This window comes from Castor canadensis, chromosome 1 (genome assembly GCF_047511655.1).
Source record: "Castor canadensis chromosome 1, mCasCan1.hap1v2, whole genome shotgun sequence".
NCBI classification, from domain to species: Eukaryota; Metazoa; Chordata; class Mammalia; order Rodentia; family Castoridae; genus Castor; species Castor canadensis.
The window spans coordinates 146,391,960-146,414,317 of NC_133386.1; the positions used below are offsets into that span (position 1 = coordinate 146,391,960).

At 36.0% G+C, this 22,358-nt stretch overlaps 2 protein-coding genes across 3 annotated transcripts; both read right to left on the minus strand.

The window, feature by feature from the left end:
* Positions 1–3,360: 3,360 nt before the first annotated feature.
* LOC109680799 (olfactory receptor 5P1) lies at positions 3,361–8,889 on the minus strand. 2 transcript variants are annotated; one of them, XM_020155482.1, is made up of 2 exons: positions 8,881–8,889; positions 3,361–4,293 (listed from the first exon to the last, which is right to left on the minus strand). In XM_020155482.1, the coding sequence occupies exons 1-2, from the start codon at positions 8,887–8,889 to the stop codon at positions 3,361–3,363; spliced, it is 942 nt and encodes a 313-aa protein (XP_020011071.1). The 2 variants fall into 2 exon arrangements, with proteins under 2 accessions (XP_020011071.1, XP_020011072.1); XM_020155483.2 differs by lacking the exon at positions 8,881–8,889 and having other exon boundaries at positions 3,361–4,302.
* Positions 8,890–15,799: 6,910 nt separating this feature from the next.
* Positions 15,800–16,744, minus strand: LOC109680805 (olfactory receptor 5P6-like). Its single transcript, XM_020155488.1, has one exon. It carries the CDS (start codon positions 16,742–16,744, stop codon positions 15,800–15,802), a length of 945 nt encoding a protein of 314 aa, XP_020011077.1.
* Positions 16,745–22,358: the final 5,614 nt, after the last annotated feature.

The window sequence follows — 22,358 nt, forward strand, 5'->3', positions numbered from 1 at the left end:
AATAATTAAAAGTATGGAAGTGGAAGTCCAGAAGACAAAGCAAAGAGACACAAAGACATATTGAGGTGACAATGTTTGGGCCCTGATCAATAAAATGGCAACATGTGTATAGTTGGATTTTGGAATTGTTGTGAATAATATTTATTCAAGTAAGTTTGAATAAATAAGTATTTATTCAAATAAATATATTTTGCAAATAATATTTGCATAAATGATCATTCCATATTAGCTGTTAAACAACTTTAATACTTTGATTAAATATGCCTCATAAAATGTAAAGTCACAAAAGTAGTAAATCATGGGTATTTGAGGCCTTTCCTCTCATGTTCCAATTGAATTATTCATAAACATGAAAGAGAGATAAATCCTAACAGACCTGGAAATTGTCTTTGATTACTGAATTAATTCTTGATGAACAAAGCTGAGATGGTACCTCAAGTAAAAACCAGTGGTCCTTTGGGTCCTCTAATCTCCAATATGTGTCTAACATGTCTGTGGTAAGGCTAATCTTTATGTCAAAGATTGGAGAGTTCATATAAATAAAGCTTCAAGATCTTATGGAGTCAGGAATGGACCTTAAATTTTTACCAGGCAATTGGAGATATTTATTAAAAGATAATAGGAGAAAAAGATGAAAGCTGCCATTTGAGAATGTTGTTATGGTGAAGAAGCAGGGCAGACAGGAACATAGGCTCAGAGAGTGTAAGGCTAAATTAAGAACAGATTAGGCGGGACTCATCTATATGAATTTAACTTGTTTCCTAATTTAGCTCAGCCTTGAATCTCACTGTCTGCTCCTGTGATGGCACTGGCCAGAGTATAAGTAAAATGTTTTATGGATACTGTGATCTAGTATCTTTCTTTTCTACTCTACCTTGGGACTTCAATAGATACTGGTGTCAGCAACAGCATCTACTCAGTGAAGGTGGACCATAGGAGTCATTCTAGAGTATCCTTTCTCACCAATTGCTCCATCCAAAAATCAGCAATTTCTGACAATTCCTTCTCCTATGTTTTTCAAAGCTATTCTTTCCTTATTTTCTATTTTACTATCAAATCATTTCAAATATTTACCTTCTGTCTCCAGGTATAGTGAAATTGCTTTACTTTGCTTCAGTTAAAGTTATGCTACACTTTGTTGTTAAAGTGTTCTAAATACACACAACTGTTTTGTTTCCTTTCATAAAACCATTCAGTAGTTCCTCTCTGGATGAAATACACCTCACATGGAATTGATGGCTTTCTGTAAAATGTATCTGTTCCCACTTCTCCTCCCCACCCAATTCTTAATGCCTCTTAAATGTGATTCTCACGTATCCCGCTCTTTCATTCTGATGTGCCACATCTAATGTTGCTTCTCATACTTGGAACATCTCGCCATCGTCCTTACCTTGCTTTATCTGGTCATATTATGACTATGTTTTGGTGCCTTATCTACCAGAAAGTGTTCTTCTACAGTACTGGCTGAGAAAAGAATCTCTTCTTTGAGTATACTGATCCTCATTATACTTACCATATTGTGAATATAAGTGCCAAATTATTTCCACACAAGTAAGCATGCAGGTTTTATATAACATAGAGTTCAAGGTCAAATTTTTAGTTGCTTTTTTATCAGCACAATGCCTGGAACTTAGCAAATTCTCAATAAACCATGATGTTGAACTGGTCTCTAACCACCAATATTTTCTTGGAGGGTTATGTATCCTTTTAATGTGCAAGCTGCTTAAGTAGAGTAGAACAGGGTATGGTCAAGACCGTGGAAATTTTCTATGTGACTATAGTTCTGTTGTCCATAATGGGAAGAGGACTATCCTCTCAATACTCAAAGGATTAATTTAGAATACTGACTGATAGGACAGCTTACATGGATGTGAGTGCCAGTACATGTCAAGTCCTTTCAATATATTATTTAATTTCTTTATCATAAATAAAATATTGATAGAAGTACAAAACAGAAATTTCCCACAATACCATTGTTTCATCATTTTCTGTGTTTCATTTATACTTGGTACTCTTCAGTTTTTCTTGTGTTTTCTACTAAAATCATTGTTATGTACAGTTTAACTTAATAGTGTGCTATAAATATTTTCCATTTGTTAGGACTTTCCAGTATCTCCTCATTATCTCTCACTCTATTCACTGAGGAAGAACAATTGGATTCTATGTCTTGCTTTCAGATGCCACAAATAGTTTTTCAGCATTTGTTCTGGAGTTCCCAGATTCCAGCAAATATTTCTTCACCCTTTACAGTCTTGTGATGATGATGATGTAAATGAAAGACAGTCATTTCCACAAGAAACTATGTAGAGAAATCTGACAAAATTTCCAAGTTTAATTTTTTATGATTTTAAGATTTTATATTTAGATCTATAGAACTATGATTGTAGCAAAGACTTTAATTGCAGTGCTTAGATTTTAAAATGTCACTAGACATTAAAATGTCAGTATGTCTCTATACATACTGAAGCTTAAATTATGCCAAATGGTATAATTGTTTTTAATTTGCATTTAAGTATATGTAGAATTCCAGTAAATCATGGTCATGGCCTCAAAACCTGATTTCCTAAACAGTGAGAATCAATTCAGTTTTCCGAGTCCTACCTGCTTCAGTGTCTACTATACACCTCGACCTTCCTATCATAAAGCTTGTCAGAATGATTGATGCAATGTACTAATTTAGCCTGGATACCCCTGAACAAATCCTCTACAACAACATTACTGACATCACTATACTGATTGTGTTAGTCTGGTATAGGTTAAGTATGCACAGCATAGAAACAGAGAACTTGAGTCCATACATATCTGGACAAACTATTTGATCTAAGACCCAATATTTGCATATGCAAATTGAACAGACTTCATAATACTAGAACCATAGATTTATTATGAAGCCTAAATGTAGAAGTACAGAAGTTTTGGAGTGAGATTTTCTGGATTCAAATGCTGATATCACATCTACTTATCTGCATGAGTGTGGGTGATCTACTTAATGTCTCTACCCAGAATATTTGTTGATAAAATAAAAATAATGGTACCACTGTATCAGGTTGTTATGAGGAATAAATTGGTTAATATATGTTATGCATTTAGAATAGGGCCTGATACATAAAAAGTACAATTATTATTGGCTAAAAATAAATAAATGAAAGTTTTGACTTTGGCAGGAATTCAATAATAGTAATATTTATTATTACTTTTACTGATTGCTAGGTGTTCTCAAATTGATGTTCAGGTGTATAAATGTGAGCGTTAAAATAAGAAAATAGGATTTTTACATAAGCACTCAGTTAAGCATCATATGGTGTAAGTGTGATATGGGTTATTAAATCTTTATAAGTTCTTCTAATTCTAAGAATAAATCTAAGAATGCATCCTGACAGTCACCTTCCTCAGGGCTTCTTTCACATCTCTGTTCCTCAGACTATAGATTAGGGGGTTCAACATGGGAATTACCACTGTGTAGAACAGAGACACCACCTTATTCTGCTTAGTTGAGTAGCTGGATCTGGGCATCACATAAATGAAAGTAATAGTTCCATAGTAAAGAGTGACTGCAGTGAGGTGGGAGGTGCAGGTGGAGAAGGCCTTGTGTCGCCCTTCTGTGGAATGCATCTTCAAGATTGTAGTGAGGATATATATGTAAGAGAGAGAAATAATAAACACTGTGACCACAATGATGGAGGCAGAAGAGATGGAGGGAATAATTTCAATAATGGAGATATCTGAGCAGGCTCGTTTCAACAAAGGTGAGAAATCACAGAAAAAGTGATCTATATGATTTGGTCCACAGAAGGACAGACTCAGTAAACAACTCGTAAATGTCGATGCATTCACACAGCCACCTAGATAAGAAGCCCCTACTAAGAGCATGCAGACTTTGGGAGACATGTGTACAGAGTAAAGCAGGGGAGAACAGATGGCCACATAGCGATCATAGGCCATGGCAGCCAGGAGAAAGCACTCTGTCGTCCCAAATGTTACCCCAGAGCAGAGTTGGGCTTCACAGCCAGCCACAGGGAGGGCTGTTCTCTGTCCAGTGAATCCTATAAGCATTATAGGTGTGACTGATGTGGAAAACCCAACATCCACAAAAGCCAGATGACTGAGGAATAGGTACATGGGGGTGTGGAGCTGGGAACAGCTTCTTATTAAAGTGATTATGCTGATATTGCCTATTAAAGTAACAACATATATTCCCAGAAATACCACAAAGAAGATGACACAAAGTAAAGGATCCTCTGTTAATCCCAGAATGATGAACTCTGTCACAGTGGTGTGGTTTCCAACCTCCATCTTTTGTAAGAATTGTGTCTGGGGGGAAAATTGGAATATTCATTTCTTTAATGTTTTCTTTCAACCCATTCTTTGTTTTCTTTGATCATTCCTCAAACTCAGTCAAGATAATCTCTTCCAGTACCAAACCTGTAAATATGAGTGCTTTAGAGAATTGGGGTTTTTTTTTTCCTTTTCCTTGACATAAAGAGCTTTTTTTTCATGTAATATTAAATAAAAGTGCCTCTCAAACCTTGACACCTAGGATGATCCTTCTCCCAAGGTCCAGATTCATAGTTTCTATGACCTATTAGGATTCTGATTATTCTCAATGATCTATTGGAAATCCCACAAACACCTCAAACTCAGTGTTCCCCGTACCATACTCATCCTTTTGATTTTATATCTGGAGGATGACACCACCACTCACCAGTCTCTCAGGGTTGCAATGTGGGAGGCTTCCTAACTTTCTTATTCTTCTCATTACGCCACATCTAGTAAAATATCATTGACTCAGTCTACAATTTACTTCCCTTTTTGACTCATCACCTTGTCTTTTCATTTCCAGTGTCCTCACTTAGGTCAAGACCCTGATTATTTTTCCTATTTTATTTAATTATATATCTTCTTTCCTTTCATTATTTTCCTCCAATAATTCACAATTATATGCCATAGTGATCTTTTGCCTTTACAAAGCAGAAGAGGCCAACGTGATACACTTAATTCTTTCAATGATTTCTCAGATCTTCATGGTGAAATGTAGTCTCATTTACACAGAATACAGTATCCTTTCTGGCATATCCCTGCATGCATTTTTGCTTGTCTCTCAAGATTTTATTTTATCCACTCCTCGCAATGACCCAGATTTCCTGAACTATTTATAATCCCCACTCTAAGCTTTATTTTCTTGTCTTTGCTCCACTTTTCACTTGCTTGGAAGATTCCTACATTCTGCCATCAAAACTCTGGGTGAGTTGTCATCTTTCACTGTCACTTTCCCTCTGAATCTTTCTCTGGTATCATCTTTATGTTGTAGATATCACAATTTGCAGATGTCTAAATTGCTATCATTTACCCTGGGCTATATTTGTTTGCTAGTTTTCCATCCATTCCCTTCATTTAGTACATATTCTCCTCAATAACTCTTTATCCTTGTATTCTTCCCTGTGTTTGGGTATAAAATGTGCTGGAAAAAAAGCCCTTGATGATTTTATGCATGGTTAGCATAGTGAGTATGCTCTTGCAGAACCAGATATGAAGATAATTGGTATTCTTAGTCCAGATAATCAGCTTCAGAAAGAAGAAAGATAATGAAGACTTTCAGTTTATGGAAAGTACTATAGGTGATAGCTCATTTTGTTATGAATAAAAATTATATAAGTATGTTGGGGAAAAGACTTGAAAATTCAAAATATTCCTCTGAAATGTAGCTACTATTACAAAGGTCAAACAGTATATGTTCAGTACATTTCTTTCCAAGAACTTCTCCCCTCTGGATATATTTTAAGATAGGATCTTGCTATGTACCCAGACTGGCCTCAAATTTTAAAAAGGATTTTAATTTTATTTCTGACTTAACATACATTAATAGTATGAGAGGATTCCATTGTGATAATTCCATATATGCATACAGTATACTTTAAACAAGTCCACCCCCTCTATTATATTTCCATTCTCCTCCCTCCTAACCACTTTTCAAAGTGCTCTGTGGGTTTCATTATGTTGTCTTCATATATATACATGATATCTACCCTCCAGATTGTTCGCCATTTGCATTCATGTCCCATTATTATTATCATCATCATTTTAGGTATAGGTTTCACACTGACCCCATACTTGAGATTCTCCTGTCTTAGTATCCCTAGTGCTGGGATTACAGGTGTGCCCCACTATGCTCACCTAGATTTATTTTCAGTGTTGCTATTTTTACTTCAAATTCCAATATAAGAATTGTATTATAATTCCTCACAAACATAATTTTGATCGCTGCATGATAATGCACTGAGTGAGTAGAATTTAATGTAATTGATCACCATTCCTTTTGGGCACTCAGCTGTTTACAACTCTTGACTATCAGAACTAGAAATCCTACAAATTGTATCATGACAAGGGAATAACATGACAAATGTAAATTTAAATAGTCATTCCATTCTTAGTTATTTTCCTAAAGGCAGTACATCAAAAGAAGTGTGTTCTGAGCTCAAAGTTTATTCTTATGATATGCAATCATGAAAATACTAAGCCAAGTTGCTCCCTATTGCTCATTGATTTGTTGAGCTCTTGGCTGCATTTTGATTAGAGTTTAGTGCTTTCTCCATGTGTTGCCAGTGTGTTTGGGACAAAGGCAAAGTTCCTGAATGAAGAAACATTCCTAAGAAGGCATAATTAACAACAAATAATGTCTTCCAAAGGTCTTCATCCCTTAAGAGTTTTAAAGTTTCTTCTCTTAGAATAAGCATTTAATTTTTTTGATGATGGGTCTGTGGTCTTTGACTAAGAGCACTGTGAAATGTAATAAACTAATAACAACCTATAACCAAGTAATGACTGTGCTCTGTCTCTGCTTTTTCCTGATCTTCATTAAGTGTGTTTAATTTACTCTAGTAACAGGTAGCTTACTGACTTTTTGTAAGCTCTATTTTGCTTATATCAATTGGGTAGCTATGAGTTTAATGATATGAACCATCTGCTTTCTATACAAAAACAATGCAATATCTGAATACAACTATCATGCCTACACTGTTTTTCCTTTTCTAAAACCAAGCATCCATACCTCCTATGTCCATCCTACCTGTGGCATCATTTCCAGTTCCATTTGTAACAGGGGCTTAAATGCTGTTTTTTGCTAAACAGACTCCTATCTTGGGTCCATGAATTCATTAAAAGCAGGAAATAGATGATTGCAACATCTTTTTTCCACAAAAATGGAAGGAATAAATTGACAATAGGGAAAATGTATTACTAAAGGGGACTATGAAAAGGAAAAACTTTTGGTGTAGCCAGCATGCATGCTGGTCATTTAACTCTGCTTGTTAATCAAACTGACATTTTCTTTCTTTGTCTACAAGCCAGAGAACCCAGAGTTAAGTCCCTTTACTCTTCAATTGAATCAGGTAATCTACCCCTTAACTTTCTCTGACCCACCAGAGAAGTAAACCTGTCAGTCAAGACGTACAGCTTCAGATATATGGTGCCAGAAAACTGAGAACCAAGAATATCAGTCACTCTGGATATGGGTTTCATCACACAGTCAAGCTGAGCCCCTGAATTCCCCTACAGAAAGAGGATATTTTCTCTCAAAGGTGGGAAAACAGAGCTGTGAGGGGTTGACTCTTCCTGTCTCCTCTTCGTTTGATGAATAATAAACCTTATTTCCTTTTCCTCTATAACCCTTCTCACCTTATTTGTGAATTGAGGCCAGAGTACTGGCTTTCCAGTATCACCTTGAAATCCTCATTTTCAGACTCTTATACATACTCTGGTCTGAGCAAGGAGGCCAAGGTCTGAGCAGTATTTGTGCTCTTTGCTTTCTAACTCATTAGGGTTCAGTGAGTTGATTCTGCTTTCATTTTGACACTATGTAGGAGAAATGGAGATGGACTTCAGACACTGTAGATCCTGGGCTTCCTCATTGCCAGCTGCTCCTCCTGGACAGTTTTTGTACTTGTTAATGGGGAATAATTGCCCCTATAGTTTAGCTGTGTTGTGAGACTAAAAGAAATTATATTAATATCTGAGCCAGGTCTGGTGGTACATGACTATAATGCCAGACATTTGGGATGCAGAGGTAGGAGGATCTCGGACAGCCTGGACAACTGCAGCATGACCCTTTCTCAAGAAAAATGACATCTATAAAATGTCCATAGGTAGCTATTTAGTCATACACTGTTGTGAAGTGCTTTTTATTCCTTAGATAGGGGCTTGCCATGTAGCCTGGCCTGGACTCTGGATCTTTCTGCCTTAGCCTGGAGTGTTGGAATTACAGGACTTTGCCACCAGGCCTTGTTTAAGTAACTTTTTAATTAAATGAAAATGAAGTTACATTTTCAATTGCTCTCCTTTTTATGAGAAAGTATAATTTTTCTTTCAATAAGTCAGAGGATTTCCACCACAAATCCAAAATAAGACAGGAAGTGTACTGCCTGATGCCTTTTACATATGGACTATGCCACTCATTTGCATAGAGGAAGCTCTTACCTTCCTCTTCGTTGGACACTTAAAGTCTAAAGCTCTCCACTATTGGCATGTGTACTTCTTAACCTGGGCCAGGGACTTTTACCACTCAAATACCCTTTTGTTCAATACATTGGTCAGTTGTGATTACAGAGTATAGCACTATGAGCTTTATTCAACATTAGAATCAGGATATTTCTTTTGATTTCCTTTTCATATCCCCAGCTGTTCAAGCCCAACAAAGGTTTGGGTTGGCACAGACCATCCACACTGCCTGGTTTTCCTGGGAAGACTGACTGAGGGTCACTAGAATGACCATTACACAGTCTCTCTTTCTGAGGGAACAGTTTCCACCAGGGTCAAAGAACTAAGGTTGGTGAAAGCTGTTATTTTATTTTCAATTTTTTTCTTGAACAAATGAAAACTCATCTTAACAAAAGCCATGAATCTTGAGCTTACCTTCTAGAGGCACAATTACTGGTGCTGAATACCGAACAGGACTTTATAAAGTAGATGTTTTCAATTTAACTTTTTAGATAGTTGGAATTGAATACCCAGTTATGTCAGCCATTGAATGCACTCATCATCAAGGAACATAGATACATGTGGTGAGGACCAGGATGGTGTCTTTGTGTGTAAGAGTGGGAGAAAGAAGAAGGTTCTAATGAAACATGACAAATTCTCCAGGGCTATTGGTTCTTGTCCCATTGAGATAAAGGTCCTTGGGTTTATTGTACAGAAATGACTTATGGAACCAGGTGATTCATTAAAGCGTAGTTGGCCCTCCCCAAAGGGACATCAACATGCCATGGTGTTCTTTTTTCTCTTGTTTAATGAATGTGGGGGGAGTTCCTGCTTTCCCAAAAGCATTTCTGACATTGAGAACAAATAACTTAAATGCTTAATTGGTGTTAGTATCATACCAGTGTACAATAAAATAACATTTGAATCAAATTTTTAAAAGGAGCATTGGACTTGAAGGAGAGAATACAGAAAAAAAGATTATTACTTTGACCTTGTGACCACTTTACTATAGAAAAAAAATAAGACAATTCTGGAAATCTGTATATACATTATTATCCCATTTTTAAGTGTCTTGGAACTCTTTCTGAGCATTTACATTCCATTGAGGCTGCAGGAAATATGCCAAAGCCATTAAATACTTAACTCAATTTACCCTAGTACCCAGCCTTCCTTTTCGTGTCCCAAAGGTTACCATTAGGACACACCATTTCCACAGCTCTTTTGACAAGTTCCAGGAAGCAGAGCGTATCAAAGTGGTTTATTTTGCTATAAACATCTGTCATTGTCTACCCTCAAATTCTGCTCAGGGTCAAACTCTTCCTTCTTTACCATACATTTACTTCATATCCCTTCTAGCTTCTGACCCAAAATGTAATATGTCCTTCAACACAAAGCCATCTTATTTTTTTATTCTCCTTCCAGGCTGACCTACTAAACTCAGCCTCACTGTGAATCTTCAAATAACCTGTGAATCAGCTTTAGCATATTTCATTTGTGTGCTAAGACAGACCCAAAAATCTGCTAGATATATGCATGTCTGTGACTACCTAATGTCCTTAGTCTCATATTTTCTGTGACCCTAAAGCACCGCTGTGACTCAATTTCAGCATATCTCAACCACATCTCTCAACCACACACTAAGTCTCTACTGCCTGCCCAGGGACTCACCCAGTGATTCAGTAGGCGCCCTCCCATTGATACATCAGAAGCAAGCTTGTTTATTCTGGTAACAGACCTACCATCTTTAGACCTTTAAGTGGACCCGCCTCCCAGCATCAGTTCTATAGGGAAGTCATCCAGATACCAGAGAGGATCCCTGTTTACCACACGTCCTGGTAACAGATCTGCCAACACACATCACACTTTGGATCCATTTGTTATTGACATAGTTACATAAACCCATGGAGAAAGAAACCCAACCTTACACCACATTCAGTAAGAAAAACTACTCAAAATGTGATAGGTAGAAGTGCAAATGCTAAAGCATTTCTAGAGAAATTTGTAGAAGCAAATGAAAGAGAAAATATTTCCTTTTTGGGACAAAGTAAAAAGTTTTAGGATAACATGAAACCACAAACCATGAGCTAACAAAAAGAAATCACTTTTGATTAAAGTAAATTTATGATAAGTTTTGGAATTATGTATTGCAAATATTCAGACTTTCTTCTTTTCTTAAACTATTTCTTTTACCTATTATTCATAACCATATAAGTTTTAGATTTAACTTAACAGTTTGTACAAATGATCCTATCACATTTATCACAATTTCAATGAATATATAGTTCAATATTTTGAAAACTTGCCTTTTATAATAATTTCTCTTCTACCCCATGAACATTTAATTTATGTCTTTATTTTCTGTCCCCAGAGTTCTGTAATTTTCAGTTTAGAAGTGCTACATGACTTTCATGTCTTTTTATTCTTATTTGTAAGTATTTTCAGGGGTTTTTTAACCTTTTATAAGTTTATTTTTCCTTTTAAATTTTCAATCACATGCTCCAAGTGTCTAAATGCAATTCATATTTTATACATTAAACACAGTATCTCCTGGCTAAATTAGTGCTAGTGTTATGCTTTAGAAGTCTCTCATAATTTTCAATGTAAGCATTTGTGCCATCTGCAAATAGAAATATTATTGCCCTTTTCATACCTGATATTTTTTTATTTTATTACTTTTATTTGACTTACTGAATGCTGGGAACCTCTTGTTAAATATTGACTAATGTGATGAAAGTGGACTTTTTTGTTTCCCAATTTTTTATTGTTTTATTATTCATATGTGCATACAAGTCTTGGCTCATTTCTCCCCCCTGCCCCCACCCCCTCCCTTACCACCCACTCCGCCCCCTCCCTCTCCCCCACACCCCTCAATACCCAGCAGAAACTATTTTGCCCTTATCTCTAATTTTGTTGAAGAGAGAGTATAGGCAATAATAGGAAGGAACAAGTGTTCCTGGTTGAGATAAGGATAGCTATACAGGGAGTTGACTCACATTAATTTCCTGTACATGTGTGTTGCCTTCTAGGCTAATTCTTTTTGATCTAACCTTTTTTCTAGTTCCTGGTCCCCTTTTCCTATTGGCCTCAGTTGCTTTTAAGGTATCTGCTTTAGTTTCTCTGTGTTAAGGGCAACAAATTTTTTAGGTGTCTTACCTATCCTCACCCCTCCCTTGTGTGCTCTCACTTTTATCATGTGCTCAAAGTCCAATCCCCTTGTTGTGTTTGCCCTTGATCTAATGTCCACATATGAGGGAGAACATACGATTTTTGGTCTTTTGGGCCAGGCTAACCTCACTCAGAATGATGTTCTCCAATTCCATCCATTTACCAACGAATTATAACATTTTGTTCTTCTTCATGGCTGCATAAAATTCCATTGTGTATAGATACCACATTTTCTTAATCCATTCGTCAGTGCTGGGGCATCTTGGCTGTTTCCATAACTTGGCTATTGTGAATAGTGCTGCAATAAACATGGGTGTGCAGGTGCCCAACTTTAAGGGGGAAACCAGTCAATATTTTACTATTAGGAGTAGATAGATTGTACATGTGACTCATGCCTGTAACCCCAGCAACTTCAGAGGTGGAGATTCTGAGAATTTCAGTTTGAGGCCTACTGAGCAAAAATTAGTGAGACCCCCATCTCCACCTGGGCATTGTGCTGCACCCATGCATCACATAATGGTGTATTAATTCACTTTCCATTAATGAGTGTTTTCTAATTATCTTTATGTTGTTTATTTCTAGCTTTATTGTACTACATTTATAAATGATACTTTATATAATTGAAAATTATTAAAAGAAATTTATATATGTGCTGGCTTTTCATTCTAGGTAATATTTTTAATATGCTTTGTTTAACATTATTTTCATTGGTTTTGTATTCTAGATATATTCTATAGATCTTTAAAGTTGTCTATTGTGGCTCAGAGTTTTCACTTTATTCTACTTAAAAATTGGTGTGAAAATCTGTTCTGAAAGATCTAATCAGTACCTTTTTCATTTGATTTTATGGCATTTCAGTTTCCCTCAGCTATTATTTTTTTTCCTAACCAAGAAAGTCAACATTGCTCTTAACATTGATGATATCTTTGTGAAAAAATGATTTTAAAATGCATTACCATTTATAGACACATAATTTCCTATATAGCCTCATCAGTTAATAGATACATAGTTTTTGGCAAAAGATTTTAAAACTTTGCCAAGGAAAACCCAGAGAACTACAAAACCTGTAATGGTACCCTCTTTGATACAATCTGCAAATATTTCATAATTTCTCTGAGAATCATGTACTTGACACACAACCTGTAGCCCAATTTTCAAATAACACCATTCAGGATCCTTAGTATGAAATCCTAAGCAGAGCATTTTTCAAAATTCTCTATCGAAACGGCATTGCATTTAAGATCCCTGATGACTTTCCTGTCCCCTTTAAGGAAGGGGTAATAGACTGTCTTGACTTCCATACGACCATTTGTTGAATTTCTTAGTTCCCTTAAATTCCAATAAACTTAAATGTCAGCTGTGTTACATGCAACATCGCTTATAACTAAAATGTTTTTAATTGTAAAATACACCTGAATTGGGAGGACAATACATGAAATGTTTTTATGTCATATGTATCCCTGAGTGCAGTGATTTTTGTGACTGTAAACAGTCCTTGCAGGGCCCTGGAACTATATCTGACATTAGCATAAGATATATTGATTCCAGTGAGAATCATAAGGCTTCTAAGCTAGGATGTTCCTCTTCCTGTGCTGTCACTAGCTTTTCTGTCTAAAAACCCATGGGGACCTTGCTCACCAAAGGGAAATGTCTGGTAAAACTCTGCTGGTATGGTAAATATTTCAATTATGAAGTTCTGTATGTCTGTTCTGAAGACTATATAGTTATTACTTTTCTGTGATTATATATACTTAAATACTCATATTATTTAATCAAAATAATATTGTGATATATGTTGATTAGTTCCTTTATCATAAATCTTAATGGTTTATTTCTTTTGTCTGCTGTTTCCAATGGCTCCCAAGTTTGATGTCTTGTTTCCTTTTGGCTGGTTATTATATTTCTCTGTGTTTGATAGAAATAACTGAGGCTTGGGTTGATTATTTACTTACTCAGTTTACCCTAAGGTACAGCTTGTTCTTGACCATCTTATATGCAAGTTCAAGGCTTAAGATTCCCTAGACCTCCATGACTGCAAGTCTCTGTAAGGCTTGGTTACTTCTAGCTGTCTTTCATCCTGAAGACATCTTTGAGGTACATCAGTGAAATTTCTCATGAGGATATCTGTAAGGTATAACAACTAGACTGTGCATAGGAACATGCCCTAGTGTTTTTTTTTTTTACTTTACCCCTCTCATCCCCAAAGAGCACTAAATCCACAACCCAGATTGATAGAACTTTCTTCCAACCTTTCAAATTCTGTCATTTCAAAAGAATTTTTGAATGTTTCATGTATTTCCCAGAGCTCTCACACATTGTGGTGATATAATTCCTTTTTACTCTGTAAGCTTTAACTTTATATTTAAAATATGCATAGCAGTTTATCATCTGCTTTAGTTGTGTTTCCCATTGGGATTGGCTAAAATAACCAACTTTTCAACTGTTGGAACAGAAGCTTCAAAGGTAAATTAGATGCACATGAGTGGAACACTAGATTCACACAACTGTACACAGGTCACACCATATTCAAGATGAAATTTCTTCACTTCTTGCTATCCTTGCTCAGGTGTTATGTTGCAGGAGCATGCTCTCCCCACTCTCTGCTTAAGCACATTAATTTCCCACACTTGTCACTGTTTCTGTTTTCTTTTTTTTTAAATTTTTTTCTACATAGTATTTATTCTCCTACCATAGTCTACAGCACTAACTTTTGGGTTTTCATGTCTGGACCCTATATTAGGACATAAATTCCATCTATTTGTGACCTGTAACACCAATAGCTTAAAGCAATGCCTGGAATATAAGAATTGCTCGATATGTTTCTTGATTGTATGAAAGAATAAAGAAAAATATAATACTATATTTCTATCCACTAAAAGGTAGAATTTGTTTCTGAATCACTATGGAAGGAAGAGAAAAGGGAAATAAATGTGATAGTTATCAAGACATGAAAGTGGATTATGTCTCGCAAAGGGGTAGACACAATATCAATGGAGAGACTCAAGTCTGCTCCAGCATCCTGAGAAGGATGTGGGTCTGACCATGAAGTATTCTAAAAATTTGTCTTCAGTCTTACCATTGTTACACTTCAAGCTGGACTATCTTCTTGAAAATTATTGACTTTTTCCACTGGATCCTTAGAAGTTAAGATTCTTGCTCATTCTAGCAGAGGAACTCATCTGGTTGGACCTCAACAGAGGAATTCACAAGTTAATCAGGGATGGCAACACCTATTCTTCTCTAGGAACCCCATAATTAGACAGAGCCAAAGACCAGGAACACAGACTAGAATTTTATGATCTAAAGTGTTCTTTCCTCACAGATTTTTTTTTATAAGAGTAATGTTTCCTGCCATTTTACTCTGTGATTATTCTTTGTTATTGCTCTTATGTTGCATTCAATCATAACTACAGTTATGATTTTATCTAGGAAGAAGATGATCTTGAAATGGAATATCCTAAAAGATGGAAGTATATATTATCTCTCTGTTACTATAACAAATAGATGAGATAATCAAGTTATACAGAGAAAAGATTCATCCGGGCCCACAGTTTTGGAAGTTTCAGTCCTTGATGAGTTGGCTTCATTGTTCAGAGTCTGTGGTGATACATGATGGCATGAACACATGGTGGGGCCAAAGCACTCATCTCATGTTCAGGCAAAAGAGATGAAAAAGAAGGGGCTAGGATCCCATTATCCCTGTGATGGCAATCCTGAATAAATGAACAATTCCTTACTAGGCTCAACCTCTCAAAGTTTCCACCACATCCCGATGAAACCACATGGACCTTTGAGGAACACCTATGATCAAAACTATAAAAGGTATGAAAACCTAAGTATATGGCACAGACTAACTTTTAAGAAAATATAAAAAATACTAAAATATTTTGAACAGATTTAATAATATTTAAATAAATTTGGGCTTATAACTATAAGTTTAATTTAGTTTAGTTAAAAATAACTACCTATGAGACTCTTCTATACTATGTGATCCAAAAATTTAATTCCTATATTTACTGAAAAGCTCCACAGTAGATAATGATGCATCAATGAATATGTTTCAATTACAGGCACTTGCTTTCATTTTGTTATATAATATGTATATTTACACACACATATATGGAATATTATTACTATATAAAATCTTACAAAATAACAAAAGTTGCTAAGAAAATATTTTCCTACCAAGATTTCTCTTCAGAGCCCCTCTAATCTCATTATTCCTGAGACTGTAGATGAGGGGGTTCAACATAGGGATCACTACCACGTAGAACACAGATATCACCTTGTTCTGGTCAGTGGAGTAGCTGGACTTGGGCATCACATAAATGAATGTAACTGTCCCATAGTACAGAGTGACCACAGTGAAGTGGGAGGTGCAGGTGGAGAAGGCCCTGTGGCGGCCATCAGTGGAGTGCATCTTCAGGATGGTGATGAGGATGTAGATGTAAGAGATGGCAATTACAATAACAGTGACTACAATGATGGAGCCAGAAGTAAATGAAGGAAGAACTGTGAGGACACTGAGCTCAGAACAGGAGAGTTCAACTACAGGAGCAAAATCACAGAAAAAGTGATTGATTCTATTTGATCCACAGAAAAGCAAAGAAAGGAAGGAAAGGGTAAAGGAAGAAGCATTCAGAAAACCACCTATGTAAGCTACTACAAGTAACTGGACACAGACTTGTGTGGACATTTTGGTTGGATACAGCAGTGGGTTGCAGATGGCCACAAATCGATCATATGCCATGGCAGCCAGAAGGAAGCACTCAGTTGATCCAAAGGAAACAATTAAACCAAGTTGAATGGCACATCCAAGATAGGAGATTGTATTTCTCTCCACAAGGAAGTTAATAAGCATACTGGGTGTAACTGAAGAGGAAATAACTACATCTACAAAAGCTAAGTGGCTCAGAAAAAAGTACATGGGATGCTGGAGCTGAGAAGAGACTCTGATAAGAATGATTGTGCTGAGATTGCCAGATATGGTGACCAGGTAGATGCACAGGATGATCATGAAGAGGAAGACTCGAAGGACTGGGTCATCTGTTAAGCCTAACAAAACGAACTCTGTCACTGCAGTGTGGTTTCCATCAGCCTGAGAATCCATCAGAGAATGTAGCTGCTGCCAAAACAATCATGATAAAGCATTACATTAAAGAATTTATGAATATTATGATTTTATTTTCATTAACATCTATGTCATTATGTTATTATAAATAGATATTCAATACCAATGCATATTTACATGTAATGATAATTCTGTCTATAAATTTAATATTGACATTAGCACAAACACCTGAAACATTTCTACATATAATGTAAATATTTTTTAAGCCTAATAATAACAACATAGGATAGATGAATAAAATAAAAATAAATGCTGTGAATAGTAGAAAAAACATACAAAACATTTTGCAAAAACTGGATAATAGCTGTATATAAATAATATATTTATTACATGCTTTTTCAACAGTTAAAAATTATATATGAATACAAATATGTGAAGCTAATCACATTTTAATATAATTAGAATACTATTATTATTATTATTATTTTATAGTTATGCTAGTGGACTCAAAGAGATTGCATAACTTGCACAAGGATACAGAGCAAATGGTAAAATCACAACAGAAACACCAGGAAGTTTGATTGCCCATCCCCTTAGTAACTGTAAAGTGATGAAGTTAATTACTGTGAAGTGAGTGGCTAACAGGTTTCTTTAAGCTCTGTAACAGCGAATGTGTGAAAGGGTTACCTAGGTTGCTCTATACTTCAAAATATCTAATAGTGAAATACAATTTTGTCTGGCAGAGATGTACTAGTGTGGGTTCCAATACACAAATGCATGGAAGCTATCTCTTTATTTATTCATTTATTCATATGTGCATACATTGTTTGGGCCATTTCTCCCTCCTGCCTCCTGCCCCCTCCCTCTTCCCCCCACTCTCCTTGCTCCCAGGCAGAGCCTGTTATCTTTATTTCAAACTAGAAAAAAATGCTATGTCTTTCTTCTTATCTCCTATGTTTTCTCTTCAACAAAATCAGAGAAAAAGAGAGTGGAACAGGTTTTGCCCCAAAGTGGGGTGTGTGGGAGAGAAGGGTGGAGGTGGCCCAAACAATGTATACAAATGTAAGTAAATGTTAAAATGATAAAATAAAAGAAAGAAGAAATAAAATTGATGGTTATGCACCCCCCCACCCCTGCCAAGTGTAAGGGTAGGTACTCTCAGAGTTTTCCCATCAATTATGTTTCTTTCAGCCAAGAGAATTTCTCAACAGACTATGACTCTGCATGTTAGCATCTGGCTTTCACTGAAGGATGAGTATGGGTCCCCAGCCCCACTCAAAGATCCAGGAAAGACATTAAAAGATTCGGGTATCTTTAAAAAGTCCTAATTCACTGTATTCACAGCTAACTGATGCCCTAAACTTTATCTGTTAGCACTGAGATTTTGGTAACCAGTGGAGACCATCCAAATGCCCCTCCTAGTAGAGTTCCTTTTTAATCACTGCTTTCTCTTTCAGGTAAAAAAGAGGCTTCTTGGATATTTGTGTCAAATCTCAATTAATGGGCAGGATTTGGGATGCCTTACATCTAAACATGTGCTTTTCAAACAAAAAGAATATAATACAGAAAAAGGAAGGTACAGAGAAATATACAAATGACAGTATATTCAACATAATACTATTCAGCTATAAAAAGGATGAATTATGTCATTACTACATGAATGGAACTAGAGATCACTATGTTACGAAAAATAAATCAGACATAGAAATACAAGTAATGTCTGATCTTGCTATTGCATGGAATATAAAGGTGTTTATTTCATAGAATTTCTGGGTAGAATGTTGGATACCAAAGGCTAGGGAGAGTCAGTGAGAAGGGGGTGAGGGAAGATGTTGATTGGTGAGTATTACTGATAGTTAAATAGGAGTAAAAAGTTCTTGCATGCTATTGCAGTTTATTGACTATAGATCATAGTAATGTACTATCTGTTTTAAAAAGCTAGAAGAAAGAATTTTGAATATTTTCACTATATATAAACAATAAATGGATTCAAGATGGTGGATTAGAGGCACCCAATACTTCTATCTTTAAGAGAAAGACCCAAAACAACAGGTGTATAGCCTCATCTTGAGAATGTGTGGAATAAGACAGCACTGGAGTTCAATAGCAGAGTGTCAGGTACCATGTGAAATTCAGAAATCTTAGATAGTTCCATAGTAAGAAAAAGAATAGCCCAACACTGAAATGTAATGGCTTGACAGAGAAGGGAAGGTATGCTCTCCACAGTGGTAAGTAAAGGAGAGAGTCCTGGCAATTTTCAGAAGGGCAGAATCAGGCATCTTGCAAACATATAGTCTAAACACACAAGAGGCTTAGAATCTGCATAGCAAGATGGCACCAGAGAAGAAGTTCTGTGCACTTTCCAGTATATTCATAGGATGTCTTAGCAGGGCACCATCTGGAGTATGGTCCTGTTGTCTAAGTTAATTTCTCAGGGATCACAAGCACTGCATTTTTATATCTTCAAGAATCAGTGGCCTCTTCTCTGTACTGACTCAGCAGTTGGCTACTCAGAAGAACAGTTTTGGCCCAGAGTAGTGTTTCTAGCACAAATCCCCCTGAGAATTCTAGGCAGTGGGAAGTATGGACAGTGATGCAAAGGGAAGCTCAGGCATTTCCCTTTAAAATTGATGGTTCCTGGGAAATCTGGCATTAGAACCTAAGGAGAGAGCAATCGTGTATATTTTCATCTAGGATCCTAGTTTGGGTCCAGAATGAAGGTAGAACAGATTAGAGATCATAAACACTGGGAATGAGAATCCAGTGAATGGAGAATAAATGCAATATTAATGAATAATTTGATTGGAACTCACATGCCTTTTCCTTAGTCTCACACTCCCTCACTAAATTGTAGGGGATGATAGAAAAGCAGCTCCTCTAATATTGCCCAACTCATTGATATGCCCTGAAAACTGGAGGAGTATATTTTGAAGGAAAATCACTTATTGTGCCAAAATAAAACATTTAGTAGGCTGAATCCTTTGATGCTAGAAGCTTATAGTAGAAGAAACAGGCACCCATGGGGTAATGACCCAGATTTAGTAAAACTGATCAAGACTTACTGCATCATGGCCAAACTGAGGTCAAAACATTGTAGCAACCACAATGATCGAATATACCAGGTACCCAAAACAAAGGAGCACTTATCTAAAGGAATGTTTAACCTAAGACATCTACCCTACTTTGCTTTAGTGCCTATATTTCCCTGATGTTAAAAGACTCATTTTGTTCCTCTTAATACACAGATTCTGCCTATAGGGTTGTGTATTGTCTTTTGCTTTGCTTGCTGAATAAAACTGCTAGTCTCTTACACCAAGTCTCCTTCATAAATTCTTTTCTGCATCAGAGACAAGAAGTAGAGGTTGTCTCCATTTTGGGGAACCCTTTGGATGACAGGATCATCAGTGGGAATTGCATAGAACCTCCCACAAACTTTCCCATTACAGATCTTTGTGGTGGTGACCCCATGGCCTTTCCCCACCTGGAGAGACTCCCACAGGTATGCTCCATTCTTTGTCACACCCTGCTATCTTATAGCCTAGGGAGATTAGGAGAGAATCTTTGCTTAGAGAGCAACATATGTCATGCTATCTGGTTAACACACCTTAGGGCTGGTATTTCCCCAGCCCTAGGAGATTCTTGCACAAAATCTCTGAAAAGAAACTTTGTCTACTGAGCTCACATTCATCCAATGCTCATTGACGCACTGCAGAGCAGCTTTAGGCCCTGCCCTTGGAGCACCCCATCCAGGGGAGTAGGAGAAAGTAGAATCACTCCCTAAAGAGTTCCATACTGTGCAAGCTTGCGCCTTCAAACACACAAAATAGTGGAGAAGATTAAAAAATGTCAGCCTCAAGTCACTCCCACCAGTCAACTGGTAAGCGCCACAAAGGAAAAAACTAGGGGCTGGATCACTCCTAATCATTGCTTTATTATTTTTCTTTATAGTTTCCCTCTTTTCAATTGTGAATTTTTTTCCTTATTTATCCTTTTAGTCACTTTTTACTTTCCACCTTCTTTATTTTTGCTTTTTGGTTATCTTATTGTATTGTATATTTTCTTACCTTTTTCTGTTAACTTTTAAAAAGTTACATTATATTTATATTTTTATTCTATATATATTTTTAAATTTAATTATTTATTGTGACAAGATATAAATGACATAAAATTTATCATTTTCAATCTTTTAAGTATATAATTCAGTGGCATGAAGTATGTTAGCATTTTCAATGTTGTACTAACATCACCAGTATACATGTTCAGGATTTCTCATCTTCCCAAATGGAAACTCTTTATACCCATTAATCAATAAATCCTTTTTACCTTCCCATCAGCCTCTGATAACCATTCTTCTGATTCTGTCTTTATGAATTTGTCTATTCTCTGTATCTCTTATGAGTACAATGATTCATGTATCCTTTCATGTCTGGTTTATTTCTCTTAGTATAATGTTTTAATAGTTAATAGTTTTAATAGGGAATAGTTTGGTGTTTTAGAGAGGTTCATTCACATTGTAGCAAGGCTGAATAAGATTCAATTTTGTTTATCTATGGCATTTGGTTATCCATTCATTTATCAATGGACATTTGATTGATTTCCCTTTTTTTGGCTACTGTGAATAATGCTGCTATGAACATTGATACACAGATATCTATTTGGTGTAGTACCTGACTTTAAATTGTTTTGTCATATACCTGGAGGTAGAATTGATCATATAGATCATATAGTGATTTTAGCTTTAACCTGTCATACTGTTTTCCAAAATGGTGTTTCCCCAGCATTTTACATTCTTAACAATTAATACACAAGGGATGCAGCTTTTTCACTTTCTATATATTCTTACCTTTCTTCTGTTACTGCTGTTGTTGTTGTTTTGGCATCTATATCCATCTATCTACCTATATCATAGCACTCGGTGCACATTGGGCAGGTGTTCAGATGCATAGCTGAGGGGAAACTCCTCTGAAATGCAGCTGCCAAAATATGCTACCTGTCATTTGTTCCATTTCTTTCCAAGAACTTTTCTCCTCTGAACATATTTTAATGTATATTTTGTCACATTGTATTATGTATTTACATATATGTATACATTTTCCAGTACAGGTTCTCAATATGTAGCCTAGGCTAGCCTTGAACTCACAATCACCCTGCCTCAGTCCTCTGAGTGCTGGTATTGTAGCAGTGTCCCCCATGCTGAGGTAAATGTATTTTTAATACTGCTATTTTGAATTTAAAATTCAGTATAAGAATTCTATTACATTGTAATTGCTGAGAAGCATAAGTTTTGAGATTTGCGTGATAAGGCACTGAGTGTACCATAGTTTAAATGACCAGCGTTCCTTTTGAGTGTTCAACAATTCAGAGCTCTTGATGATCAGAAATAGGAATCCTACAAATTGAGTCAAGCATCAGGGCAATAACATGAGAAAACATGATAAATTTTAATAATAATTATATTCTTAGTTTGTTTCATTAAGTCAATAACTCAGAAGTATGTCTCTGCTTTAAAGTAAGTTTATCCCTCTGATTTTCAATAACGAAAATACTAAAATTGCTCACTATCACTTATTGATTTGTTGAGTTTATGGCTGCATTTTGATTATTTTTATTTTGTAGTGATAAAATATTTTATCATTTTATTGGTACAAAGGCA

Coding starts and splice junctions, on each gene's coding strand:
- LOC109680805 (XM_020155488.1), bottom strand. CDS start 16,744: ATGGATTCTCAGGCTGATGGAAACCACACTGCAGTGACAGAGTTCGTT.